The sequence below is a fragment of the Theropithecus gelada genome, chromosome 3 (genome assembly GCF_003255815.1).
Source record: "Theropithecus gelada isolate Dixy chromosome 3, Tgel_1.0, whole genome shotgun sequence".
Classification (NCBI taxonomy): domain Eukaryota; kingdom Metazoa; phylum Chordata; class Mammalia; order Primates; family Cercopithecidae; genus Theropithecus; species Theropithecus gelada.
In genome coordinates this window covers 147,646,977-147,673,220 of record NC_037670.1, presented here as the reverse complement: position 1 = coordinate 147,673,220, position 26,244 = coordinate 147,646,977, and the positions used below count along the sequence as shown (strand labels likewise).

At 37.3% G+C, this 26,244-nt stretch overlaps 1 protein-coding gene across 1 annotated transcript in view; it reads left to right on the top strand.

Annotated features, from left to right (window-relative positions):
- The window catches only part of SLC13A1 (solute carrier family 13 member 1), a 91,196-nt gene that overhangs the window by 43,372 nt on the left and 21,580 nt on the right, over nt 1-26,244 (top strand). The window contains exon 7 of the mRNA XM_025380218.1: nt 9,790-9,941. Within this exon, the coding sequence (XP_025236003.1) occupies nt 9,790-9,941 (152 nt within the window). The remainder of the gene's footprint in view (nt 1-9,789; nt 9,942-26,244) is intronic.

Below are 26,244 nucleotides of genomic sequence, written 5' to 3'. Positions count from 1 at the left end.
GAAGATCCTCTCCTACATTTTTTTGCTATTCACTTATCTAGTACTTTCATTCAATATTTCTTTACAGAAATAATCTTACAGACATTTTAAACCATTAGAACACTATAGGAAGGCTGGTTTAATTAAATAACATAATCTATTATTCACTTAACTGAGGACCTTTAAACTCAATATGCAGACAAAAAGGACAGGTTCCCACTGTCTTAATTCCTCTGTGCACTATGGAACTTCCAGTCTTCTGTTCCCTTTTTAGTTACATCATCTACCAACATAGGGACCACAAAAGCACCAAGGTCAAAAGTGGGCATTAATTATTAGTAAATATTTATTTCTTTATTTTTTAAATGTAAACAGATAAATATTGCATCTTCCATTAAGATGGCAGGTTCAATAGGCTCATTTGTTACTACTGTTCTAAGTCTTCATTAAAACAAGAACAAATAGACTTTCAAATATAATCAAAATTATATAAACATCAAGAGAAGACATGACAGCAAAATCATTTTGGAAGCTGGAAAGTAAAAGGTTGAGTGGAAAATAACCCTGTTATCCCCAGTAATCCCATGGAAGCTGAATCCTAAATCGATAATGAGAAAAGTCAATAAACAATTCAATTTCCATAGCAGCAGGCTTCAACATTTTTAAAATGTTGGAAAGCAGGAGGAAGAAAAAAATTGCTTGTGAAGTGGTTAAATCTTCCACTTTCATCCCCAAATCCACATGGATGCAACAGCTTCTAACCACCAAACAGAAACATAATCTTCAGACATGGTAAAACAGGATAAGGAGAACCAGATCCAGTTCTGGGCTGGGGGAGAGTGTCACAAGGAAAACAGGGGTACTGAGTGATAGTTTATAAGCTAAACGTGGAGGACCCGACCTTCTACCCACACTGGTCCAGGAGCCAGGTCTATGCCTTTCAAGTGTCAGCAGGCAGAAGGCCAGATGATGCTTTCTTGGAGAACACAATCAGAGTAAAAGAGATGAAAACATTGACCTTAGAATTTTCTCAAAAAAAAAAAAAAAAAAAAAAAGCCCAGTCAGATGACATTATAGTGAAGCTTACAGGCAACAACAAATCCAAAAACATGAGTGCAGAGCTTCTACACAGATATTCACTGCTGAAACGTGAGCAGACAACCAAAAATTCCTGGATATCTGATGAAAGCCTCAATTATGAAAGAGAGATTGCCAAATAAACAAAGAAAAAAGAGCAATCTGCAGGAAGCAGAGACTATGCAAGAAGAAGGAACTACAAAAAAGAAAATATCATTAATATAATCAGAGGGGTAAACAAATAAATTACTCATATTTATGAAATACAAATAGTATTCTATAAAAGACAATAAAGAAGGCAAAAATATAAAACATGTAAATATAAAATAAAGTGTAAATATAAAATATAGAGATATAAAAGCATAAATGGAAAATTCAGTAGACACAATAGGAAGAAACAGAATAAACAGGAAATAAGAGGAGTTTCCAAAAAGAACAGGAAAAATGAGAAGAGTATATAAAAAATTCAAGAAAGTTTCTACAATGGAAGAATACAAGTTTTATGATTAAAGGACTCACTAAATGTCATCAAAATGAATGAAGCAGACCCACACAGGGCAGATCTGTTTTAAAATCTTTGAGATTTCAGAATACTATAAGGTGATCCTAAAAGCTCTCAAAAAGGAAGGAACACTAATTCCTTACAAATGATCAAAAATATGAATGGCTGAATACTTCTCCCCAACAGCACTACTCAGAGACAGCAGGAAAACTGCCTTCAAAATTCTAAGTAACATTTATTTCCAATGTAGAGTCAATATCCATTTTGATGAAATAAGAGGGTAGACTTAAGTGTAGCTCTTTGCAGTTCTAGAGAAAAAATGACTAGATTTAGGACAGGAAGGGAGGCCCTGAAAGAGATGTCACCAGGACAATAAAATTGGTAGAATATTGATGTGAATTAGGTATCCTGTCACTTGATTGTTCCAAGAGAATGTTTAAGCAACCAGGGAATATTTGGGAGTGATTCAGTAGCATGTACTTAAAAAAAATAAGCAAGTGAAAGAGGGAAAAGACATATTCTAACTTAGAGAAGAGGCAGGAAAAGTCACGTATATCATATTTCTACCTGTTAATAGAGCTCTAGGCAACATATTGAAAATTGAATTCTGTACTATAAGCAACGTTATGACAGAGCCATAATTGGAAGATGATACAAAGTATACATATTCAGTGAAGGAAGCTGTGAAATAAATCTGCAATTGCTGCCACCAGGTGGCAATAGTGAGTTACCTCTGGACCTGCAGGATTTCTGTTGTGACAGGTCCATTGTGATGATGTCATTGGATTCTGCATTTTGTCATGTCCTCGTAGAAAATTTTTCAGTTACTTGGAAGAAGATGTGGAGGGCATACTCCACATGTTTGGTAGACAGAAGGGATTGAATAAAAACACAATAGGTTACCATTGTGGTAAAAGCAGTATGAAATAGAACTCAAATGTAGTTTTAAAAATTCACATAAGTATTCTGGAAGGCAAGTTGGTACAGGGGAAATTCACTGAGAGGGAACTCACAGACATGGATTCTGCTTTCAAGTCTGCGGTAATCAGCTGGGTCACACTTGAGACTCATTTTGCTCTTCTGAAATATTAGGTCTTTATACCAGATAATCTCTAACTACCTGTCTGCCCTAATAGTCTATCATTCCTTTACATGTTAAAAAAAAATATATATATTTCTGGCTATAAAAGTTACAAAAAGTATCAAGAAGGTGGAGGATACCCCTAATCGCATGATCAAGAAATAACTGTTGTTAGTATTTTGATATATTTCATTTCAGTCACACACACACACACACACACACACACATATATATATGTATGTATGTTTCATTTCAGGCACATGTATGTATGTAGAAATATTTTTGCTTTAAAATTGTACATAATTTTGTACTTTTCATATCACATAAATTTCCTTATATATTATAACACAAGTACTTTTCCATTCACAATATACCTGTGACAATGTCCTGTGGCCACAGGCTGAAAGTACGATCTGGGCAGAAGACTAAAGATTAATCTGCTTGGGCAGAAGACTAAAGATTAATCTGCTGTGATACCTGTGATACCTGCCCGCTTTGTATAATTTCTGTACCACTAGTTGGCTCGATTATTGACTCATTTCAGGCTTTCCTAAGAGCCCTATTTTTTAGCTCAGTGCCCTGTACTACTGTCCCTCTGGTCCTCATGCTTTACCCTTTACTTCAGTATCGTCTCTCCTACGAGTTCAGCCCAGTGAACACAAGCACTCAGTAAAAACAACGATAAATCTGAATGCATGGAGCTCATGTTTACTGGGTAGATAAAAAGTAGGGTGCATTCACCATTCCACTTCAAAAACTCTTCCTCTTAACCTTTAATTTGCATTATGATATATTAGTATTAGCATTTACTGTAGAACTTTTACCCTGAATTTTAATGCCTTTATAAATTGTCGATGATATTTGCATAAACATTAGCTCATGTGCAGTAACAATAATGTATATTTTAAAGGTCCTTATTAATAAAAAATGTATAGTTAATTCATAAATCATAAAGCATGACAAACATTAATCTGTTTCTGTTTTGATTTTTTGTTTTATATCTTCCAATGTCTTTTAATACTTCTATATATATGCATATATTTTTCAGTTAAGCTTTCATATGAAATCCAATTTTTTCTTTATTTATATTTTTGAAAGTTTTAAGGTGGCAAAGAGAAATCATATAAACATTGCATATTTTAAGTTTCCATTCTTATTATCAATTTAATAATATTCAAATTATGCATCACTTTCTGGTTTGTGTTGAAGTCTTTCCTATAGTAAAATAGTTAATGTTAAGCCCCAAATTTCAATTGTCACTTTGTATGATTCATAAGAATTTTTAAACTTATTTCCCTACCTTATTTACATACCACTTATTTTGTGTCAAATTTCAATGGAATTTTTTATCATATGGAAAATACAAATGATTTCCATGTATAAATTATAAGGGAAAGGGAGACTTTTCTAAATTAGTTTATTTTGGGTGAAGCATAGAGTCCTTTGTGGGTTGACCTTAAAGTTAATTAGAAACTAAAAGGTAAATTACAATCCAATGCACCTGACCCTGCCATGCTAAATGCCATTTTCATATCTATGATGACTTTTAGTGAGTAGTAATTTTTTCCTTATCACGACTTTTCAAAAAGATATTTTAATAATGTCTCAAATAGCATGCTCATCTGTATGGAAGATGGCATTTCTTCTGTTCATCTTGGAGAAGAGAGAACGCTTGTACACTGTTAGCAGCAATGTAAATTCGTGCAACCATTATGGAAAACAATATAGAGATTCCTCAAAAAATTAGAAAAACAATAGAAGTACCATGTGATCCAGCAATCTCACTTCTGGATATATGTACCCCCAAAATGAAATCAGTATGTCAAAGATATATCTGCTTCCCCATATTCGTTGCAGCATTATTCACAATAGCCAAGTTAGGGGAACAACTTAAGTGTCCCTCGATAGATGAAGAATGGATAAAGAAAATGTGGTCTGAGTTACTGTAATAATCCCTTTATGGTTGTCCTTGCATCAATTCTTGCCTATTTCAGACCTTTCCTATACACAGCAGCCTAAAAAAATGTACAAATGTATTTAAGAAATACGCAAACACAAGAAGACAAAAGATAGTAAGTGTTTGCATATTCCTTAACTACATTTATATTTTTGTTTAAAGGCTGAAGTCTGTAGAATGAGTCTGTAACAAGTAAGAATTGATGCAAGAAGATCCATAAACACATTATTTTATTAACCTAGGCCGGAGATAATGTTGACTGAGACCAGGGTGAAAACAGTGGAGATGGAGAAAATTGAACAGAGTCCAGGCATATTTCAGTAGATACAATTGACAGAATTTGATGGGATGAGGAAGATAATGTTTTCTTTTTTTTTTTTTTTTTTTTTTTGAGACGGAGTCTTGCTCTGTCGCCCAGGCTGGAGTGCAGTGGCGGGATCTCAGCTCACTGCAAGTTCCGCCTCCCGGGTTTACGCCATTCTCCTGCCTCAGCCTCCCAAGTAGCTGGGACTACAGGCGCCCGCCACCTCGCCCGGCTAGTTTTTTGTATTTTTTAGTAGAGATGGGGTTTCACCGTGTTAGCCAGGATGGTCTCGATCTCCTGACCTCGTGATCCGCCCGTCTCGGCCTCCCAAAGTGCTGGGATTACAGGCTTGAGCGACCGCGCCTGGCCAAAGATAATGTTTTCAAGGAAGACAAGCAATATATTATAGCAAAGTGGCTGAGAGTATGAGCTCTAAAGCAAGACTGTATGGTTTAAAAACCCAAGTCTGTCATTTTCAGGCTCTGGTACCTCGAACAATTCACTTAACTTCTCTATGTCTTTTATTTACAAAATGACGTTATAATAGTACCCACCTCATTATATTGTAAGACTTAAATGAATTAAAACATTTAATTGATTTTAACTTGGACCAGTGCTTATTACATGCTAAGGATGCTATAAGTATTTGTTACAATAGTGATGGTGATGACATTAGTTTATATAAGTGATCCTGATGAACTAGGTTTGACAAAAGAAGTAAAAGGCTTGGTCCTGAACATTTTCAGATTGGAGTTTTATTGCAGACATTCTCTCTCTATATATATATACACACATATATATATTCAAATATATATATATATATACATATATATATAAAGAGAAAGAGAGTTTTGTTTTGTTTTGAGACAGGTCTTGCTCTATTGCTCGGTCTGGAGTGTGGAGTGCAGTGGTGCAATCTCAGCTCACTGCATCCTCCGCCTCCCAGGTTCAAGAAATTCTCCTTCCTCAGTCTCCCAAGTAGCTGGGATTATAGGTGCCCGCAACCACACATGGCTAATTTTTGTATTTTTAGTAGAGACAGGGTTTTACCATGTTGACCAGGCTGGTCTAGAACTCCCTGACTTCAAGTGATCCACCTGCCTCGGCCTCCCAAAGTGCTGAGATTCCAGGCATGATTATGTTGAACAGGCAATTGGATACATGGGTCTAGATGGAGGATCCTGGCTGAAGACAGAAGTTTGGTGATCTGGCATAAAAATAGTCATTAAATCAATAAAAAATAAGATATTTTTAAAGGAGAACCATTAGAGTGAGGAGAGACAAGGGCCTGTGACAGTTTAAAGAAATTCCAGTTTTAAGGAAGGATGGAAGGCAAAAAAAAAAAAAAAAAAAAAAAACCTGGCAAAGGAGACAGAAAGACAGGCAGAAATAGAAAAACCCAAGGAGTGAGATATCACAGAAACTCAAAGCAGAGTTTTTTCAGTAAAAGGAAGAGATAAACTCTTTTAGATGCTTGCAAAGGGAACTACAAAGTTGAGATTGAAAGGTTCCTATTGAACATAGCCCTGAGGAAATTACTGATAATCACAGGAAGTGCATTGTGGGTGGAATGAGGAGACAAGCTAGATGGAAGTGTTTAAGAAAATGGAGTCAGTGAATGTAAACAACTCTTTCGAGTAGTTTGGCTGTGAAAATGGAGATGAGGTAGGACAATAGTTTACTTGAGTGGAGGGTTAAGAAGTCTTTCTTGTTTTTCTTCTGTAAAGATGGCTCAAAAATAATTAAATGTTGATGAAAATTCCAATAGTCTGTAGTGGAAGGTTTCTGAGAAAACCTGAGAGTTCAGAAACGAGAAGTTGGAGGAGAAACATTGACTCTATTAATTATGTAGAGAACAAGAAGATGGGGCAAATGCAAGTAGGTTTCTACATTTCACGGTGATACTATTATATGCTGGCTTCTATTTTCTCTGGGAAGTAGGAGGCAAAGCTACTTGCAAAGACTGAGAAGGAGCATTAAGAGGGATGTATAAAGATGATAAAGGTTTTATATTTCCTTGTGGAAACAGGTAGAGTAATTTGGTTATGCAAACACGCTAGGGTAGAGGAGCAACATCATTACAGCATTGGATGTTTGTGATCATGAATGATCCCATCTGCTTTACTGTGCATGTAATTTTTAGCAACAGTAGTTGGCTACTCAGAAGCAGACATGACATGGAGAGAGAGAATGGTTGGGTTTATAAATCAGTTGGAATTTTCACAAAGAACTACCATTTAAGAAAAGACAAGAAAGAGAGTTCGGAGTTTTGTTAAGACAATTTATTGAAATGAGGTACCATGGAATCTCAACTGAATAAAGATGGAAGTAAAGAAAGGAGAGGACCATAACTAGCCATAACTACATACTTCATTAACCTAGATTTGCCAGTGCAGTTGAAGGACTGTAGAGATAGAATTAATTCAGCAGCAAAGTTGGAAGAAGAAACTGTAATAACTATGCCAATTTATTGATAACTAGGAGGGTTAAATGATACTCTTTCTACCCCTGAGTAAATATAATATCAACCACACACCCTAGGTATTTTTGCATTTCATTTCCACAGGACTTGCAAGTGAGGTGACCAAAAAACAGTTTAACACTCTTAAACTTAGTGTTTAAAATGAGAAGGCTGAGAGATAGTCTGCTTATGGAGAAAGTTGGAGTATTTCCCTAAGGCGCCGCCCCCTGCCACTTGTACCATCACAGTTGAAAGAAGGGAAGAGTCTCCTACTTACCAAGGTGCAATAGATGTTAAGAAACTACTACTTGGAGAACTTATTATCTACCACCCTAGACTTAGAAAAGGTCAATGGATTAGTGTTTGACACATTCTTGAAAAATTAGAAAGTAAAATGTCATGACTGAATTTCCTTACCTAATCAAGTTTCAGTTGCACTGTCACTGACAACACGACAGAGGTGACTGTTTCCCTTGGACCATATGAAGGAAACATGTGGGAGGACTGTCATTTGGGATCATTTGAAAGACAACTTCCTCCAGGAGGGGTTTTTGACAGCATAAGTTGATCTCAATATAAAAAGACCAGGCAGACTATCACATGCAGACACCATGAGTGTGTCATACGCCACCAGGCAGAAGATGTGTGTTACCTACATAGAAAGAACAACAATCTGATGTTCTTATTTGGATAATAGGAGTCTCATAAAATCCCATAAAATTGCCCACCAGAGGGAGTAATTTCAAACATTCACCATGCCTGGAAAGTACTAATGCCATTTTTAAATTAATAAACAGTCAAATAAGACCTCTCCTAATCCTTACCACTCCTCTCCTGATCCTGTTCTTCTCTTGACATTCCAAATGTTGAAGGTTTAGAAACTGAGTGTAGCAAGTGGTGAGAAGAATGGAACTAGGAGAGAAAGAGAAAGTCAAACTCACAAACCTCCTTCCAGCTATGGGCTTTCAAGCAGGCCTGATCTAGGGGACAAGAGAATGCTTAAGTTTAAAATGTGGAATTTTTCTTATTAAATAGGGCACTGTTTATTTTAACTACTCAAATGAAGCTATTCTTCTGACTAAACATAACTGAAAAACTATTCATTAAATGAAATGACCTTGAAAAGTTATTGTTTCTTCTTTGAATTTCACCACAGGAAGAGGAAGAATCAAACCAACAAAGTGTGTTTACAGGGTCATGGATGAGAGAAAGAATGAAGTTGCTTTTGGCTTGCACCCTAGAAAGTCATCTCGTAACTAAAACACTTACATTTGGTCTAGTGATTCCCCAAGTGAAACCATTTCAGGATGTGCCATTGTTCAAGGTGTAACTACGGGGGTGGGGTGACTGAGGTGGAGAACTGAAAATTGTTGGAAGTAAGATCAAAACTGTGTGGGGCCAGGATATTTAAAGGGCTATGCATGAGCATAGTGTAGTCATTATTCAGTCGCTGACAAGATTTGGAGTAAGGAAGATGATTATGTGCTGAGTGCAAATGCTATCTTAAATGACAGCAGTGGGTGACCAGGAGATCAAAATATAATGGTCAAAGGAATGGGGAGAGAAAGAGATATCCAAGTTACATGATTCTTAAAAAAAATGGATTTATTGTTTGTGTGAGTGGAGGATTAATGTTCTGGAAAAGACAGTGGGGAGCAAAGAGGACACTGACTTATCTCTCAATGCTGAGGTATATGGTGTTGAAAACATTCAATTTCAGGAGTGATATCCCCTGGGAACCATCCATTAAGGTGCATCGGTGGGGAAACCTTTCCAAAAGAAGTTTAGGGACTTATTAAGTATGTACCATCAGTATCAACAGAAAAGCTTTGGGAGTAGTGGCGAGAAGGGAAGACATGGGGGAAGAGTTAAGTAAGGGACAAGAAAGAAGGATGAAGAAATGAATGAAATTGGATTTTTAAAATATTTCAGTGGTTTCAGCTTAAATACTGTTATTGCTACATCTGCATTGATGGAAAGATAAATGCTGTATTAGTGAGCTCACATCACCATAACAAAACACCACAAACTAAGTGGTTTAAACCATAAAAATTTATTTCTCACAGTTCTGAAGACTGGATCAGGGTCTGGCAGAGTCAGTGTCTGGTGAGGACTCTGCTGGCATTACAGACAGCCACCTTCTTGTGACTTTCTCCATAGCAGAAACAGAGAGAGAGAGGAATCAAGCTCTCTGATGTGTCCTCTTATAAGGACATAATCCCATCAGACCAGGGCCACATCCTCAAAGGAAGGGCCAGTATCTTCCAAATCTTCCAAATGAGGCCAGTATCTTCCTCATTGCCAAGTACTATCGCGTCAGGAGTTAGGGTATCAACATATGAATTGGTGGGGGTGGTGGGACACCAACATTCAGTCCATAGCAAATATAGAACAGTTCTCATGGTACTTTTTTGTTGTTGTTGAACAGAACTCAGGCATGGGAACCAAATATCGAACAAAGAAGGGCCACATGATATGTAAACTTATGTGTTTGTGCATTGCCTACTCTTCTACTATTGGTGGACTGACAACAATCACTGGTACCTCCACCAACTTGATCTTTGCTGAGTATTTCAATACGTAAGTAACCTTATTGGATTGGTGATTTAACATATGGGCAGCACACAATTGTAAAAATTATTCTTACCTGGGATTCAGAGAATCCAAGTACAGAGATGTTATGTTAACTCTCCTTTGTTCCCCTTCAGGACATCTATAGGTCTACAGACCTTCCTTTGTACCGAGAGTTAAGTATTTAGGAATACTGAGTTAACTTGTGCCAACATATTTCCCAGGTCAGCTCAGAGGAGATAACTCTTGGCTGACCACTCTAAACAAACAGGAAAAACATTTTTCATTGAAAGTAATACCACATATGATAGTTAACTAAAGTGGAAGGGAATTATTTTCTTTGGATAATTTATGTAGGGTTTGGGGACCAACATGTGAACTTAAATAATGAATGGTAAACAGAGGTATTAATTATGGGAGGCTTGACTTTTGGAATTCAAAAAAGATTTGAAAGATTGAACAATTACAGTAAATGTCAGTAATAAAGTATTCTATAAACAGATATATGACTCTTAACATGTTTGGAACTGTGATGACAATCCACTGCAGAAAATGGGAATCTGTGGATTCAACAGGTAGAATACTTGGGTTAAAAAATCCTCAATTTGCAGGTACTTACACTGTGAATTATTTTACTTACTTATTTGTTTTGTTGAGACAGAGTCTCACTCTGTCGCCCAGGCTGGAGGACATTTGGTGCAATCTCAGCCCACTGCAACTTTCGCCAAGTGATTATCGTGCCTCAGCCTCCTGAGTAGCTGGGATTACAGGCATGCACATAATATCCAGCTAATTTTTGTATTTTTAGTAGACATGGGGTTTTGTCATGTTGGCCAGGCTGGTCTCAAACTCCTGATCTCAAGTGATCCACCTGCCTTGCCTCCCAAAGTGCTGGGATTACAGGCATGAGCCACTGCACCTGGCCACATTGTGAATTTAACAACAACAAAAAGGTCCATGATTCTCCCAAGACTTATTTTTTTCATATGTAAAATCGTCATAGTTCATAGGGTTATTGTGAGAATTGCATAAAGTAAACTAAGTAAAAATATTTTGCACTATGTAAGTATCATTGAAACAATAGTATGAAAGTCCATGGTGTCATATAAGCACTCGGACTGGTTCTACTAAAAGAACAGATAATAACCAGAATTTCAAGAAGATAGACAGGATTGAGAAAGCCTAGGAACAGGATTTGGGTTCACAGAAAAATTAGAGTTCAGAGGCAGGAGAACCACGCTCCACGAAGTAGATTCATAGACTCTAGGAATTTTCTGAAATTATTTGCAAAGTGTTGTGGATGCATAGATTCGCTAAGAAATCCAAGACTCAAAAAATGTCAATCTCCATTCTAGAAAGAATGGGTGTTTGTGTTCAAAGGACACTGGTATAGGAGTTTAGGATCAATATTACACAGACCTCCAAGAGTATCGTTTCTATGAATACACATCCATCATGTACACTCCAACTACTGATTTAGAAAACCTTAAAAAGTTTTTGATTTATAAATGAGAGGCTTCAGAAATTCACAGTACCAGTGAAGACTTATCCAATGGATCCCCTAATTCAAGACAGAAAATGCACCTGACATCATTTTTAAAATGACTTATATCCTTTGTCATGAATTCTCCAAGGGAAGAGGTTCCACATCTTAGTTTCTCTCTGTGAATTTCTTTTTCTAATATCTAGACCAAATTCTTATGCTTTATTTTTGTTGATATTAGAGAACTGCTGGTTTCCATCATTCCCATGAAAGCAGTTGATACAGTCAATGTAATTAATATTGAGGTTGTTTTGGTCTTTGTGATCTTGCAGAGTATATCAACCAAATTTTGTTTAACTTTTCCCTTGATTTATTGGATGCACTAATCCATTTGTAATGACAGATTAAGAGCATTATAGCACTTTAAGCAAAAGGTTTTAGTAACTATTTTCACTAGTTATCTAATCTTCTACTTCTCCTAATCATGGGGATTCGGCCAAAAAGTCCTTTAAATTTAGAGAATGCTTAAAATATACTTTGAAACATAATATTGTTTGTCTTCAAAAGGTTGTCTTTATATTAGAAATTATATGCAAACTGGAAAAAATTCAAAGAATTCCTTTATGATACAAAATACCAGAATAGAAGGGAAAATAACCGTATGTGAAAAAAATATAATTGATAGTATTAAACAAGTGAGGTATTTATTAAAATTTTGCTTAAATGTTGGCCCTACAACGTGGTAGCATTTCAAAGCAATAATAAAATGGAATGCATTAAATTTCAACGGAAAATATTATAGAAGCTTAAAATACATAATGCCACCTTTTCCTCCTGATACTACTTGTAAACTTTTAGAGTAATACCAATGATCCTTTTGAACAATTTCATTTTGGAGCCTTGCCAGCTCCAAAGGATGCATGAAACCTCAGAGTTAATGGCTTCATACCATTGACATTTACAGAAAGGTGCCATCTTACAAATAAACTTTTGGAGGAAGAAATTATATAACGTATTTTGAAGCCTTATATTTCTATTCTTTTGATATACATATAATGTTTCATATACAATCTCTTTATATATAATGTATATATAATGATATTTAAAATGTATTTTGTGTTCCTTTTTACATAAAGCAAACAAAAACAATGAATTCTGAGAAAGCTAAAAGTTATTCAATACACATCAAAACAGACCTTCATTCATTCATTCAATTAATAAGCATTTCTTGAGAATTGACAATGTGCAATGCACAGTTTTGACTTATTTTGTACAATGCAAGAAATAAAACCTGCCAGGAAGAATATTTCATCCGATAGTCTAGACAAAACATAAATATGAGAAAAAAATTAAAATGTAAAAATGTAGAAGTATTTTTTTTTTACCTATAGGTGAGAAGATAGAGAGATGTATTGAGTCCATGCCAGATAATTTACATGCATTATAGTGTACCTATATCCTGGATATCCTTGCTATAGAGGTGGTATATAGGCAGTGATTAAAAGCCTACACTCGGGAGTTAAAACATCTGTGTTCAAACCTCAACTCTTTCACTTACCAGCTAGGTGACTTTGGACAATTATTAAACTCTCAAAGCCTGTTGCCTTTCCAAACAAATGAGGAAAATAATATGATCTCTCTCTTAGAGGATTGTTTTGAGTTTTGCATAAAATAATTAGCACTTAGTGCCTAGGACAAAGCATGGGCTGAATAAATGTTGGTTGGCCAGGTGTGTTGGCTCACACTTGTAACCCCAGCACTTTGGGAGGCCAAGTTGGGTAGATGGCTTGATTTCAGGAGTTCAAGATGAGCCTGGGCAACATAGCAAAACCCTGTATTTATAAAAATACAAAAATTAGCTGGTATGGTGGTGCACACCTGTAGTCCTAGCTACTCGGGAGGCTTAGGTGGAAGGAGGCTTGAGCCCAGGAGGCAAAGGATGCAATAAACTGAGATTGCACCACTGCACTCCAGCCCAGGTGACAGAGTGAGACCCGTTTCAAAATAAATAAATAAAATAAAATAAATGTTGGTTATTGTTACTACTAGAGTTGAGAAAGTTGAGGTTCAGTTTAGCAGATTGAAGACCAAAACCAAAGCCAGCCAGACCCTTAAGGCTGCCTCCTTAAAAGTTACCTTCCTAGAAACATCACAGAAGGTGTGTCCTAAAAGAGGGCTGTAGCTATGTCCCACATACCTTGGTTACTACAGAAAATGTGTCCATATGACTTGGAATAATCTTAAAAGAGGCAAACACCACATTTATGGAGAAAACAAATGAAGATAATTCATTAAATCAAAGTACCAAAAAGTCTGTAACTGTTTTTGTTTTGTTTTGCATAGTTTAGAATAGCAGTATTAGATTGCCACTATAGAAGTCTGGAGACAGGAAACCAATTAGGAGTCTGTGATCAAAGTGCCAACAAACGATGAAAGGCAGAACTAGGCTAGTTGTGAAGTGATAGGAGGATTTGGACTCAAGACACTGCAAAGTCAGAAGGTTGTAAGTAATTAGATATGAGAATTTAAGTGTAAGGAGGGGTTAGGGCAACTCTGGGGACTTTTGTCCATAAGGTCAGATAGATAGTGATGCCATGAACTTCTTGAGAAGACATGGGAAGGTGCAGGTTCACTGGAGAAATTAATAAATTTGAATTTGGACACATTGAAATGCCTGCTGAGAACCTATCCACAAAGTGATTTTCAGCAATCATTTGCAAATGCATCATTTGAGTTCGTTATAAATTTGAGTGTCTCTCTATATGGCAAATAGTAATTTTTTGAGCATGAAAATGGTCATGTAGGAAAAAATGTTAAAATAATTGAGACATGGATAGACTCTTAGGAAATATTGACAAGGAAGAGGATGAGCAAAGTTAATCGAGGTAGGAGAAGTATCAGAAGCATATGGTATTTTGAAAGCCAGAAGACCATTTTCAAAATGGAGGATGAGTCAGGGCTTGTACAGTTGTAGAAGAGAGGCATGTAGGATGATGGCTGATATTTATAAAGTATGAAATATTTCTGACATTCTGATTCTTAGAATCTAGTAGTAGCAGTGGCACCTAAATTCTCTTTTTTTTTTTTTTTTTTTTGAGACGGAGTCTCGCTGTGTCGCCCAGGGTGGAGTGCAGTGGCCGGATCTCAGCTCACTGCAAGCTCCGCCTCCCGGGTTTTTACGCCATTCTCCTGCCTCAGCCTCCCGAGTAGCCGGGACTACAGGCGCCCACCATCTTGCCCGGCTAGTTTTTTGTATTTTTTAGTAGAGATGGGGTTTCACTGTGTTAGCCAGGATGGTCTCGAACTCCTGACCTCGTGATCCACCCGTCTCGGCCTCCCAAAGTGCTGGGATTACAGGCTTGAGCCACCGCGCCCGGCCCACCTAAATTCTTAAATTCCTACACTCCCCTATTATTAATTCACCATTAGCTTTAATAAATCCTTGCAACAGGGTATTCTGGAAATAGTCTTTGTTCTACCACCTCTTGTTGTAATTATACAAATTCATTAGGTTTTCATTGGCTCTTCCATAAAGAAAATCCTGTTTGCTTAATGCTCTCTACCTGATTCTTATCCCACTTTGTTCCACTGATACATTCTTCCAGTCATCAACTAACATTTTCTAACACTACTGTCAATAAATACTATCTTGTAATTAAGCTATTACTTCCTACTCTGGTTCTTGAAAAATCAGCCATTTTGTTCCATTGAACCCTTCGCTGGAGTTGCCTCAAAAGCCACAGCTGGGGAATTTCCACAAGGGAATGCCCAAACAGTCCTGAGATGGGGCTAATTGAGATTCCAAAGAAAGAAGAATGAAATACCAGGGTGATTGGTACAAAGCATATATTAGGGGAACTTACAGAGTGCAATCCTCTAGAGGAACAATGAGAGAAAAGGAATGTTCCACCTGGGTGCACCCACTTCAAGGGGATCAGAGCGTAAAGTTTAAGGAATTTGGCTTGGGGCCAGGACCAATTTCTTTTTAGTAAACCTAGATACATTTATTAGTGCCTGGGAATGTTCAAGTCCCCAGTTTGGGTTCAAGCCTGTGGGGGGAAATAATCTGCAGATGGCTGGGTCACACAGAGGTCAAGGCACTCTAATTTTCAGTCAGGACTCAGAAAGGAAGCAGAGGGAACTGGGGGACCCCACACCAGCCAACTCTGTCAACCTCTTTCTCTACTTGTGTGGATTCAATACCATTTGGCCCTCTGTTCTGTTATTTCTTAACCACCATTTTCATTCCTTTTAAAAATCATAACCTATGTTTACTCTTCCATGAGCTTGTCTTATTCACACATGCACATTAAGGATTACACCACCACCCTTGAAAATTACAAGCTTGTAATGGCTGAACGAATCATTGTCCTATTCTTCTATTAGCCCATAAAGGATACAAGTAGGTGATTTCATTAGTCAGTTTTGTGCTACTATAAAGGAACACCTGAGACTGGGTAATTTATAAAGAAAAGAGGTGTATTTTGGCTAATGGTTCTTGAGGCTGCACAAGCATGACACCAACATCTGCTCAGCTTCTGGTAGGTCCTCAGGGAGCTTCCAGTCATACCAAAGACAAAAGGGAATCACATGGCAAGAAAGCAAGAGACACAGGGGAGAGACCCCAGACTCTTTTTAACAAGCAGATCTCCTGTGAACTCTACCACAGGGAGGGCACCAAGCCATTCATGAGGGATCTGCCCTCATGGCCCAAACACCTCTCACTAGGTCCCACTTTCAACGTTAATGAACATAAATTTAACATGAGATTTGAAGTGAACAAACATCCAAACCGTATCAGTGATCAATAAACATCAGTAGAGATGAACTGTATTAAGACATAATGAAGTACTAATTATTCTTGGGAATCATCTAAATAGCTGAATAATCTTTTAGTATCAAAACAAACCTATGAAGGGAAATATTATTAGAGACTATTACGACTTTCATGGTAGAGTGGTTTTGACGCATCAATCTCATCAAATAAATACAACAGCTATTGGTTAAGCATACACACAAAAGATCTACTGGATAAAGAATGGAAGATTATCACAAAAAAATTTCACACCTTGCTGATTACCAAATTACATTTTTTAGTTTATAGATATCAGCTGTGAAATCTATGGGTAGGGAAAGCATGTTGGATGAAAGCTGTATAATCAATGATCAACACAGTCACTGTTGCTAACTGTTTTACATCACTAATTAGAGAGTCAGAAGATAAACTTATTATGGTTGACCCTTGCACAACACAGGTTTGAACTGCATGGGTTTGCTCATATGAAGATTTGTTTCAAAAAATGCTGTTGGCCCTCCATACCCACAGGTTCCACATCTGCAACCAAACACAGATCAAAAATACAGTATTTGAGGGCTGTGGAACCCGTGGACACAGAGGTTCAACTTTTCATGTATATACATGGGGATTATACTGACTTTGGGAGTTGAGTATTTCTAGATTGTGGTGACTGTGGGGGTTGCTGGAACCACTCCCCCTCACATATGAGGAACAACTGCCTAGCAATAACCACTTTCAAAGATTACTATGATTTTTTCCTGCAGAAATGAGCAATATATAATTCTCAGTAATAATTCCTCCGGTAAATACTATGGAAGAAATTTTAACATGGCAGAGTTTGAACTTAGACCTCAATTCAGATTTCAAGCCCACCATATATTAGCTTAACTTCTGTGACTATCAGTTTCCTTTTCTGTAAAATGGGGATGATACTAGAACTCACAACATTATTGAAATAATTAAATGCCATAATACACATGTGGCTCTAGCAGAGGGTCTGGCACATAGTAACTTGTCAATAAGGTTAGCTGTTGTTATTGCCACTGCTCTACTTTTGCCATTGCTGTTAAAAATCTCGGCCTGGATCATGAATGATAAATATTTAATATTTTGAGGAAAATCCTCTGGAAGTACACACATACAAAATGGAAAGGTAGCTTTATCTCAGAGATAATCAAAACTGACTTCAGTCAAAAGGTCTATAGTTTGTGTGGACACTAGCATACTGTGACCCTTAATGCTCAAAATCTGTTCCAAGGTTATAAATTTCCAAGACTACATTCATTCTTTTGAAGCTATGTTCTGGGTATTTCCTAGGTATTAAAGTTATTTGTTTTTCAGTGGGGCATAAGTTGCGTATAACATATAAGTTACATGCAGTGACAATGACTCTTCCTAAGAGTCAACCTTGATGCATAAATGTGCTTTAGGTCAAAGCACATCTCCGTGTTATGGGGCATCATTTCTACAGTTGTTTTAAAATGCCACGAAAACATGAAGCCTGTACTCCAGCCTGTGAATGTTTTGTAATATATATGGTATTTTCTCTTTTTACCTGGGGGCTGAAATTGAGGATATGGTGGTTTAATGGACAGAGGTTGTGTTTTAAACTCCTCCTGGGTTAAAAATACAGTTTGATTACACAATCTGACTTTGAGCAATCCACTTAGCCCCCTAAGACTCAGTTTTTTCCTGTGTAAAATAAAAATTTAATGCTTTCTTCACAGGATTTTTGATAAAATTAAAAGTGCTTAGCTCATCTGCTCATTCCTACTTTCTACCTAACCTCTAAAACTAACAGTGCCCCAAGAGAAGCACTTCGCTTCTAAATCTCCATTACTCCTCAGATTATCAGACTCATTTCTATGTTTGTAATACCACCTATGTGCTGATAACTACCAATTTTATATCACTATCCCTGTCCTTTGCTCTGAATTTCAGACTTATTTATCCAGCTGCATTCCAACATGACCACTTCGAAAACTGAGGGACATATCAAGTCATCACATCCCAAAACAGCATGCTTGATCTGCCACCTCCAGCATGCATGATCTGCCACCTCTCTCCTGCCCTCCTGCCAACCCGACCTCCCCTCAGACTTCACCGTTTCAACGTAATGACATCTTTTCTCTATTTCCTATGTTTTATTCCAAGTATATATAAGATCTATTGCCTTATGTTTATCTTCACATGTAAACTAAAATCTACTCCACTCTACCCTACTTCAGAGGAACTTTCTTTGTCTTCTAATAGGTTTCCCTGTGTATTCCTCTTCTACTGCTACCTTACAAATGGCAATCAACTTAGTGGCTTAAAACAGCACACATTTATTATCTCATTATTTTTGTGGGTCAACAGTTCAGGCAGAAAGGGGCAGAGCAAGATGGTGGAATAGAAGGCTCCGTGGATAGTACCCCATGCAAGGACACCAATTTAACATCTATCTACACACAGAAAAGCTCCTTCATAAGGACCAAAAATCAGGTGAGCACTCACAGTAGCTCTTTTTAATTTCATATCATTGAAAGAGGCACTGAAGAGGTAGAGAAAGCAGTCTAAAATCACAGATGCTGCCCTCCCTCATTCCCTGGCAGTGGCAGCATGTTGCAGAGAACATTCTTGTGCTATGGGGAGGGGTGGGGGAAAGCAATTGTGAGGCGTTGAAATCAGTGCCTTCCTGTAGCAGAAAGAAAAACTGGACCAAACTCAGCAGATGCCCACACACTGAGGGAGCATTTAAACCAGCCCTAGCCAGAGAAGAAGTGCCCATCCCAGCAGTTGGAACTTGACTTCCCACAACCCTCACCACTGCAGGCTAAAGTGTTCTGGGTCCAAAAATAAACATGAAAGGAAGTCTAGGTCACAAAAACTACAACTCCTAGGCATCTCCTAGTGCTGAACTGGGCCTAGAGGCAGAGGACTTGTGTTGGGGGAATGTAGTCTACTGGGACACCAGACAGGGCAGCTAAGGGAGTCCTGACATCATCTCTTCACTAATTCCCGGTTGCACAGATTGCAGCTCCAAGAAAAAGACTCTTTCCTACTGCTCGAGGAGAGGAGAAGGGAGGAGAGGGAAGAGTGGAGAGGACTTTGTCTTGCATCTTGTATACCAGCTCAGTCACAGCAAGTTAGGGCACTGGCCCCCTTTCCAGGCCCTAGTTTTGGGATGACATTTCTAGACACCCAGGGCCAGAATGAAATCTGTTGTCTTGAAGGAAAAGACTCAGTCCTGGGAGGATGCATCACCTGTTAACTAAAGAGCTGTTCGTCAGCCAGGCGTGGTAGTTCACGCCTGTGATCCCAGCACTTTGGGAGGCTGAGGTGGGCGGATCACGAGGTCAGGAGCTCGATACCAGGCTAGCTAACATAGTGAAACCCCATCTCTACTAAAAATATAAAAATTAGTTGGTAATGGTGGCACAGGTCTGTAGTCCCAGCTACTCAGGAGGCTGAGGCAGGAGAATCACTTGAACTTGGGAGGCAGAGGTTGTGGTGAGCCAAGATCACGCCACTGCACTCCAGCTTGGGCAACAGAGTGAGACTTTATCTAAAAAAAAAAAAAAAAAAAAAAAAAAAAGCTCTCTTTAAGAGATGCTGGCTTCAGGTGAGAATCAGTGCATTCTTACCTGTGAGGGCTATGGGATGAGACTCCTGCTGCTTGACAAAAGCAGAGGGAAAAGTAAAGGGGACTTTGGCTTGCACTTTAGGTACCAGCTTGGCCACAGGGGTGGAGCACCAAGCAGGTTCTTAAGGTCTCTGATTCCTTGACTTGGTTCTTGGATGGCATTTATGGACCTGTCCTGGGAAGGAGGGGGAGCCCACTGCCCTGAAAGGTGAGTCCCAGGCCAGACAGTATTCACACAAGCTGACTGAAGAGCCCTTGGACCTTTAGGGAACATCAGTGGTGGTTTGGCAATGCTCCCCATGGATCTGTGGTGGCAGTGGACACAGGGTGAGCTTTCACTGCCTTCAGAAAGAGGAGGGAGAGCGGGAAGGACTATGTCTTGTGATTTGAGTGCTAGCTGAGCCATAGTACATTAGAACATCAAGCCTCACTGTATAAGTACAAAATAAAAAGCAAGAAACTAAACCATATCACTAGAGAAACTCACCTTGACTAAAAGCTTCCTTTTAGTGAACGAAGTAGAGATAAAAGAAAAGACCACAAGACAACTAGAAAACAAATAACAAAATGGCAAGAGTAAGTCCTTACTAATCAGTAGTAACATTGAATATAAATGGATTAAACTCTCCAATCCAAAGACATAGAGTGGTTACATGGATAAAAAGCAAGATCTATTGGACAGTTGCCTACAAGAAACACACTTACCCAATAAAGACACGAGTTGACTGAAAACAAAGAGATAGAAAAAGATATTCCATGCCAATGGAAACCAAAAAAGAGCAGGAGTCACTATACCTATATCAGGCAAAATAGATTTCATGACAAAAAGTATAAGAAGAGTCACTATATAGTGATAAAGGGGTCAATCCAGCAAGAGGATATAATAGTTGTAAATATATATGCAACCAACATGAGAGCTCCCACATATATAAAGCAGATATTATTAGAGCTAAAGAGAGAGAGAGGTAGAGAGAGAGAGATAATAGCTAAAGACTTCAACACCCCACCTTCAGCATTAGATGGACCTTCCAAACAGAAAGTCAACAAAGAAACATTGGACTTAATCTGCACTATAGGCCAAAAGGATCTAACAGATATTTACAGAACATTTCATCAAGTGGCTGCAGTATACACATTCTTTTCCACAGCACATGGACCATTCTGAAGGATAGACCATATGTTAGGTCACAAAAGAAGTCTTAAAACATTCAAAAAATTTAAATAATATCAAACATCTTCTCTAACCACAATAGAGTAAAACTAATAATCAAATACAAGAGGAATTTTGGAAACTATAAAAGCATATGGAAATTAAACAATATGCTCCTGAATGACCAGTGGGTCAATAGAGAAATTCAGAAGGAAATTGAAAATTTTTTTGAAACAAATGTTAATGGAAACACAATATATCAAAATATATGGAATACAGCAAAAAGCAGTACCAAGAGGGAAGTTTATGGCTCTAAGTGCCTACATTAAAGAAAAAAAAAGAAAAAGTTCAAATAACTTAATGATGCATCTTAAAGAACGAGAAAAGCAAGAGCAAACCAAACCCAAAGTTAGTAGAAGAAAAGATCAGAGTAGAATTAAGTTAAATTGAAATAAAGAAAACAATACCAAAAATCAATGAAAACAAAGTTGTTTTTTAAAAAAAAGTTAAACAAAATTGGCAAATCTTTAGCCAGACTAAGAAAGCAAGAGAAAAGATCCAAATATGTAAAATCAGAGATGAAAAAGAAGTAATTGTAGCTGATACTGCAGAAATTCAAAGGATCATCAGTAGCAACTATGAGCAGCTCTATGCCAATAAATTAGAAAACCTAGAAGAAATGGACAAATTCCTAGACATGTACAATCTATCAAGATTGAACCATGAGGAAATCCGAAACCTGAACAAACTAATAGCAAGTAATGAGATTGAAGCCATAATAAAATTCTTCCAGTAAAGAAAAGCCTGGGACCCAATGACTTCACTGCTGAATTCTTCCAAATATTTAAAGAAGAAATAATATCAATCCTACTCAAACTATTCCAAAAATACAGGAGGGAATAATTTCAAATGCTATGAGTCCAGTATTACCTTGGTACCAAAACCAGACAAAGACACATATAAAAGGATACTACAGAGAAATATCCCTTATGAATATTGTTGCAAAAATCCTCAATAAAATACTAACAAACTGAATTCAACAAATACATTAAAAAGTTCATTCATCATGACCAAATGGCATTTATCCCTGGGACACAAAGATGTGTCAACATATGCAAATAAATCAATGTAATAATACATCATAACAACAAAATGAAGGATAAAAACTATATAATCATTTTAATTTATGCTGAAAAGGCATTTCATAAAATTCAACATCCCTTCACAATAAAACCCTCGAAAAATTTGTAAAGAAAGAAACCATAACATTAGAAAAAAAAAAAAGAAGAAGAAGAAGAAGCTGTATATGACAGATGACAGACCCACAGCTAGTATTATACTGAATGGGTAAAAAACTGAAAGATTTTCCTCAAGATCTGCAGCATGAAAAGGATGCCCACTTTCAACACTGTTATTCAACATAGTATTGGAAGTTCTAGCTAGAGAAATCAGAGAAGAGAAAGTTAAAAAGGAACCCAAATTGGAAAGGAAAAAGTCAAAGTATCTTTGTTTGCAGATGATATGATCTTATATTTGGAAAAAAATTAAAGAGTCCACCAAAAAACTATTAGAACTGATAAACAAATTCAGTGAAGTTGCAGGATATAAAATCAACAAACAAAAATCAGTAGCATTTGTATATGCCAACAGTGAATAATCAGAAAAAGAAATTTTAAAAAGTAATTCCATTTATGACAGCCCCAAATAAAACTAAGTACCTAAGAATTAATGAAAGAAGTGATAGATCTCTGTAATAAAAAGTATAAAACAGGGATGAAAGAAATTGAATAGGACACCAAAGAAATGGGAAGATATTCCATGTTCATGGATAAGAATTAAAAGGTTCATACTACCCAAAGCAATCTACAGATTCAAGGCAATCCCTATGAAAATGTCAATGACATTCTACACGGAAATAGAAAAATAATCTAAAAGGTATATGGAACTACAAAAGAACCAGAATAGCCAAAGCTATCTCTAGCAAAAAGATCAAAACTGTAAGAATCACATTACGTGACTTCTAATTATACTGCAGAGCTATAGTAATCAAGACAGCATAGTACTTGTATAAAAACAGACACATAGACCAATGGAACAGAATAGAGAACCCAGAAACAAATCCATACATCTTCAGTGAACTCATTTTTGATAAAGGTGCCAAGAACATATACTGGGGAAAAAGCAGTCTTATCCATAAATGGTGCTGGGAACTCTGGATATCCATATGCAGAAGAATAAAACTAGACCCTTATTTCTTGCCATAAACAAAAATGAAATCAAAATAAATTAAATACTTAAGCCTAAGACCTCAAACTATGAAACTACTACAAGAAAACACTGATTAAACTCTCTACTACATGGGTCTGGGCAAAAATTTCTTGACTAATACCCCACAAGTCCAGGCAACCAAAGCAAAAACGGACAAATAGCATCACATCGAGTTAATAAGCTTCTGCACAGCAAAGGAAACAATCAACAACATGAATAGATAATCCACGGAATGAGAAAAATATTTGCAAGTTTTCCATCTAACAAATTATTAATAACCAGAATATATAAGGAGCTCAAACAACTCCATATGAAAAAATCTAATAATACAATTAAAAATGGGCAAAATATTTGAATATTTCTCAAAAGAAGACATATAAATGGCAAACAGGCATATGAAAAGGCATTCAAAATTGTTGATCATCAGAGAAATGTAAATCAAAACTACAATGAGATATCATCTTACCCCAGATAAAATGGCTTTTATCCAAAAGACAGGCAATAACAAATGCTGGTGGGGATGTAGAGAAAAGGGAACCCTCATACACTGTTGGTAGGAATGTAAATTATTAGTACAACCAGTATGGAGAACAGTTCAGAAGTTCCTCGAAAACTAAAATAAATCCACCATGTGATTCAGCAATCCCACTGCAGGGTATATATCTAAAAGAGAGAAAATCAGTATTTGGAAGGTATATCTGCACTCCCATGTTTGTTGCAATACTGTGTGTATTAATAATAGCCATGATTTGGATGCAACCTAAGTGCCCATCAACAGATGGATAAAGAAGATGTGGTACACATACACAATGGAATACTGTTTAGCCATAAAAAAAGAATGAGATCCTGTCATTTGCAACAACATGAATGGAACTGGAAGTCAGTATGTTAAGTGAAATAAACCAGGCACAGAAAGACATTATATGTTCTCGCTTATCTGTGGGATCTAAAATCAAAACAAATGAACTAATGGTGATAGACAGTAGAAGAATGGTGACCCAAGACTCGGAAGGATAATAGGGTGTGGGCTGAAAGGTGGAGATGGTTAATGGGTACAAAATTAACAGAAAGAATGAATAACACCTAGTATTTGATAGGACAACAGGGTGACTATAGTTAATAATTTAATTGTATATTTAAAAATAACTAAAAGAGTATAAGTGGATTGTTTGTAACATAAAGGATAAATGCTTGAGGGGATGGATAATCCCATTTCCATGGTATGATTATTACAAATTGAATGCCTTTATCAAAATATCTCAGGTACCCCATACATATATACACCAACTATGTACCCACAAAAATTAAAAATTTTAAGAATTTTTTTAAAAAAGACTCCAGGCAAAGGTTAGCTGGGCTCTTGCTCAGGATCTTACCAGGCTGACAGCAGGGTGGCAACTGGGCCTATAACCTAGATAGGGGCTCAGGGTATTCCTCCAAGCTCATTGAGGTTGTCAGGAGAATTTGGTTCCTTGCAGTTTAGTTACTGAGGTGTCCATTTTCTTGCTGGTTGTTGACATGGGGTCACTCTCAGCTTCTAAAGGCTGCCCTCAGGCCCTTGCTACAGGGCCCCGTCCTCTGACAACAGGACGTTTGCTTCTTCAGGCCAGCAGGAAACTCTCTTTTAAGGGCTCACCTGATTAAGTTAGGCCTACCCAGGGTAGTTCGTGCTTTTGATTAACTCTATCAGTTGATAGGGACTCTGATTACCTAAGGAAAATCCGTTCACTCTTTTCACTAAGCAACCTAATCACAGGAGTGATAGCTCATCATATTCCCAGATTCTACCCACACAGAAGAGGAGATTGTACAAGGCATGCACACTAGGCGGCAGGAATTTGGGTCATATTTTGGAACTCTGCCTACCACATCCTGAACATCACACGCTGTTTCCACTCTTGTTGCCTTCAATCCTGAGAATGCATCCAGGAGCCAATCTGTTTTAGGTCAATTACTAAGTAGATCATGTCACGTTACTAACTTACTATGTTCCAATTAGTCCTTATTGCATTTGTAATAAAATCCAAATTCTTTCAGACTGGCTACAAGGTTATATATGATCTGATCCCTATTGACTACTTCTTTCATGTCACACTCACCTTAACTCACTACCCACAGCCACAGTGGTCTCGTCTCTCCACAAGTGCGACAAACTCATTCCTAACTCAAGGACTTTGTAATTGCTATTTCCTCTGTCTGGAATGCTGTTTCCTAGTTATTCACATGACTGGCTCCTTCTTGCTATTTAGGTTTCATCTAAAACGTTACCTTCTCTGACGACATTATGTAAAATTTCCCCCTTCCCCTAATCACGTTTCATTATATCATTCTGCTTTATTTCCTATTTTGTTATATGTTTACCTGTTTATTGCCTGTGTTCTCTACTTGAACATAAACTTCATGAGAGCCCGCACCAGGTCAATTTCATTCACCACTATGTCCTCAGTAGCTTGGAAAGCACCTGGCACTTGGTAGACACCAGTGTTAGGTAAAAGAAAAGGATTTCATCAGAATTAAATCTCTTAGCATAGTTCATGACAGAAGAAATCTGTATTTGCTTTAGACGCATGTTTGAAGTCTCTTCACTTGTAGGATATGAGAAAGAGTGGGAAAAGGAACATCACAGCAAAAGAAAATCCTTAGAGTATGCCATACATTTCTTTATTTGCTCAAAATATTCACTCTAGGTATAAGGGTAAAGGTTATGATTAAAGAGGCATAGTCCCATGTGGTTGTTTATATACTTCCATACTATTAAACTAAACAAAACAACAAAGTTTAACTTTTTCAGGCTTTCATTTTTCTAAATAAACTATTCCTTCAGGCAAAAATTCTGAAAAGCCCGTCTTCAGTCAAATACATTTTGTAGGATTCTCTCCAGTGGGTAGAGAGAACTCTGCATACTGATTTCAAGATATGAGCCACAGATGGTGAAAAGTGAAATTAGGCTTGAGGACATGGGTCTAAACCTAATCCAAGCAGCATTCC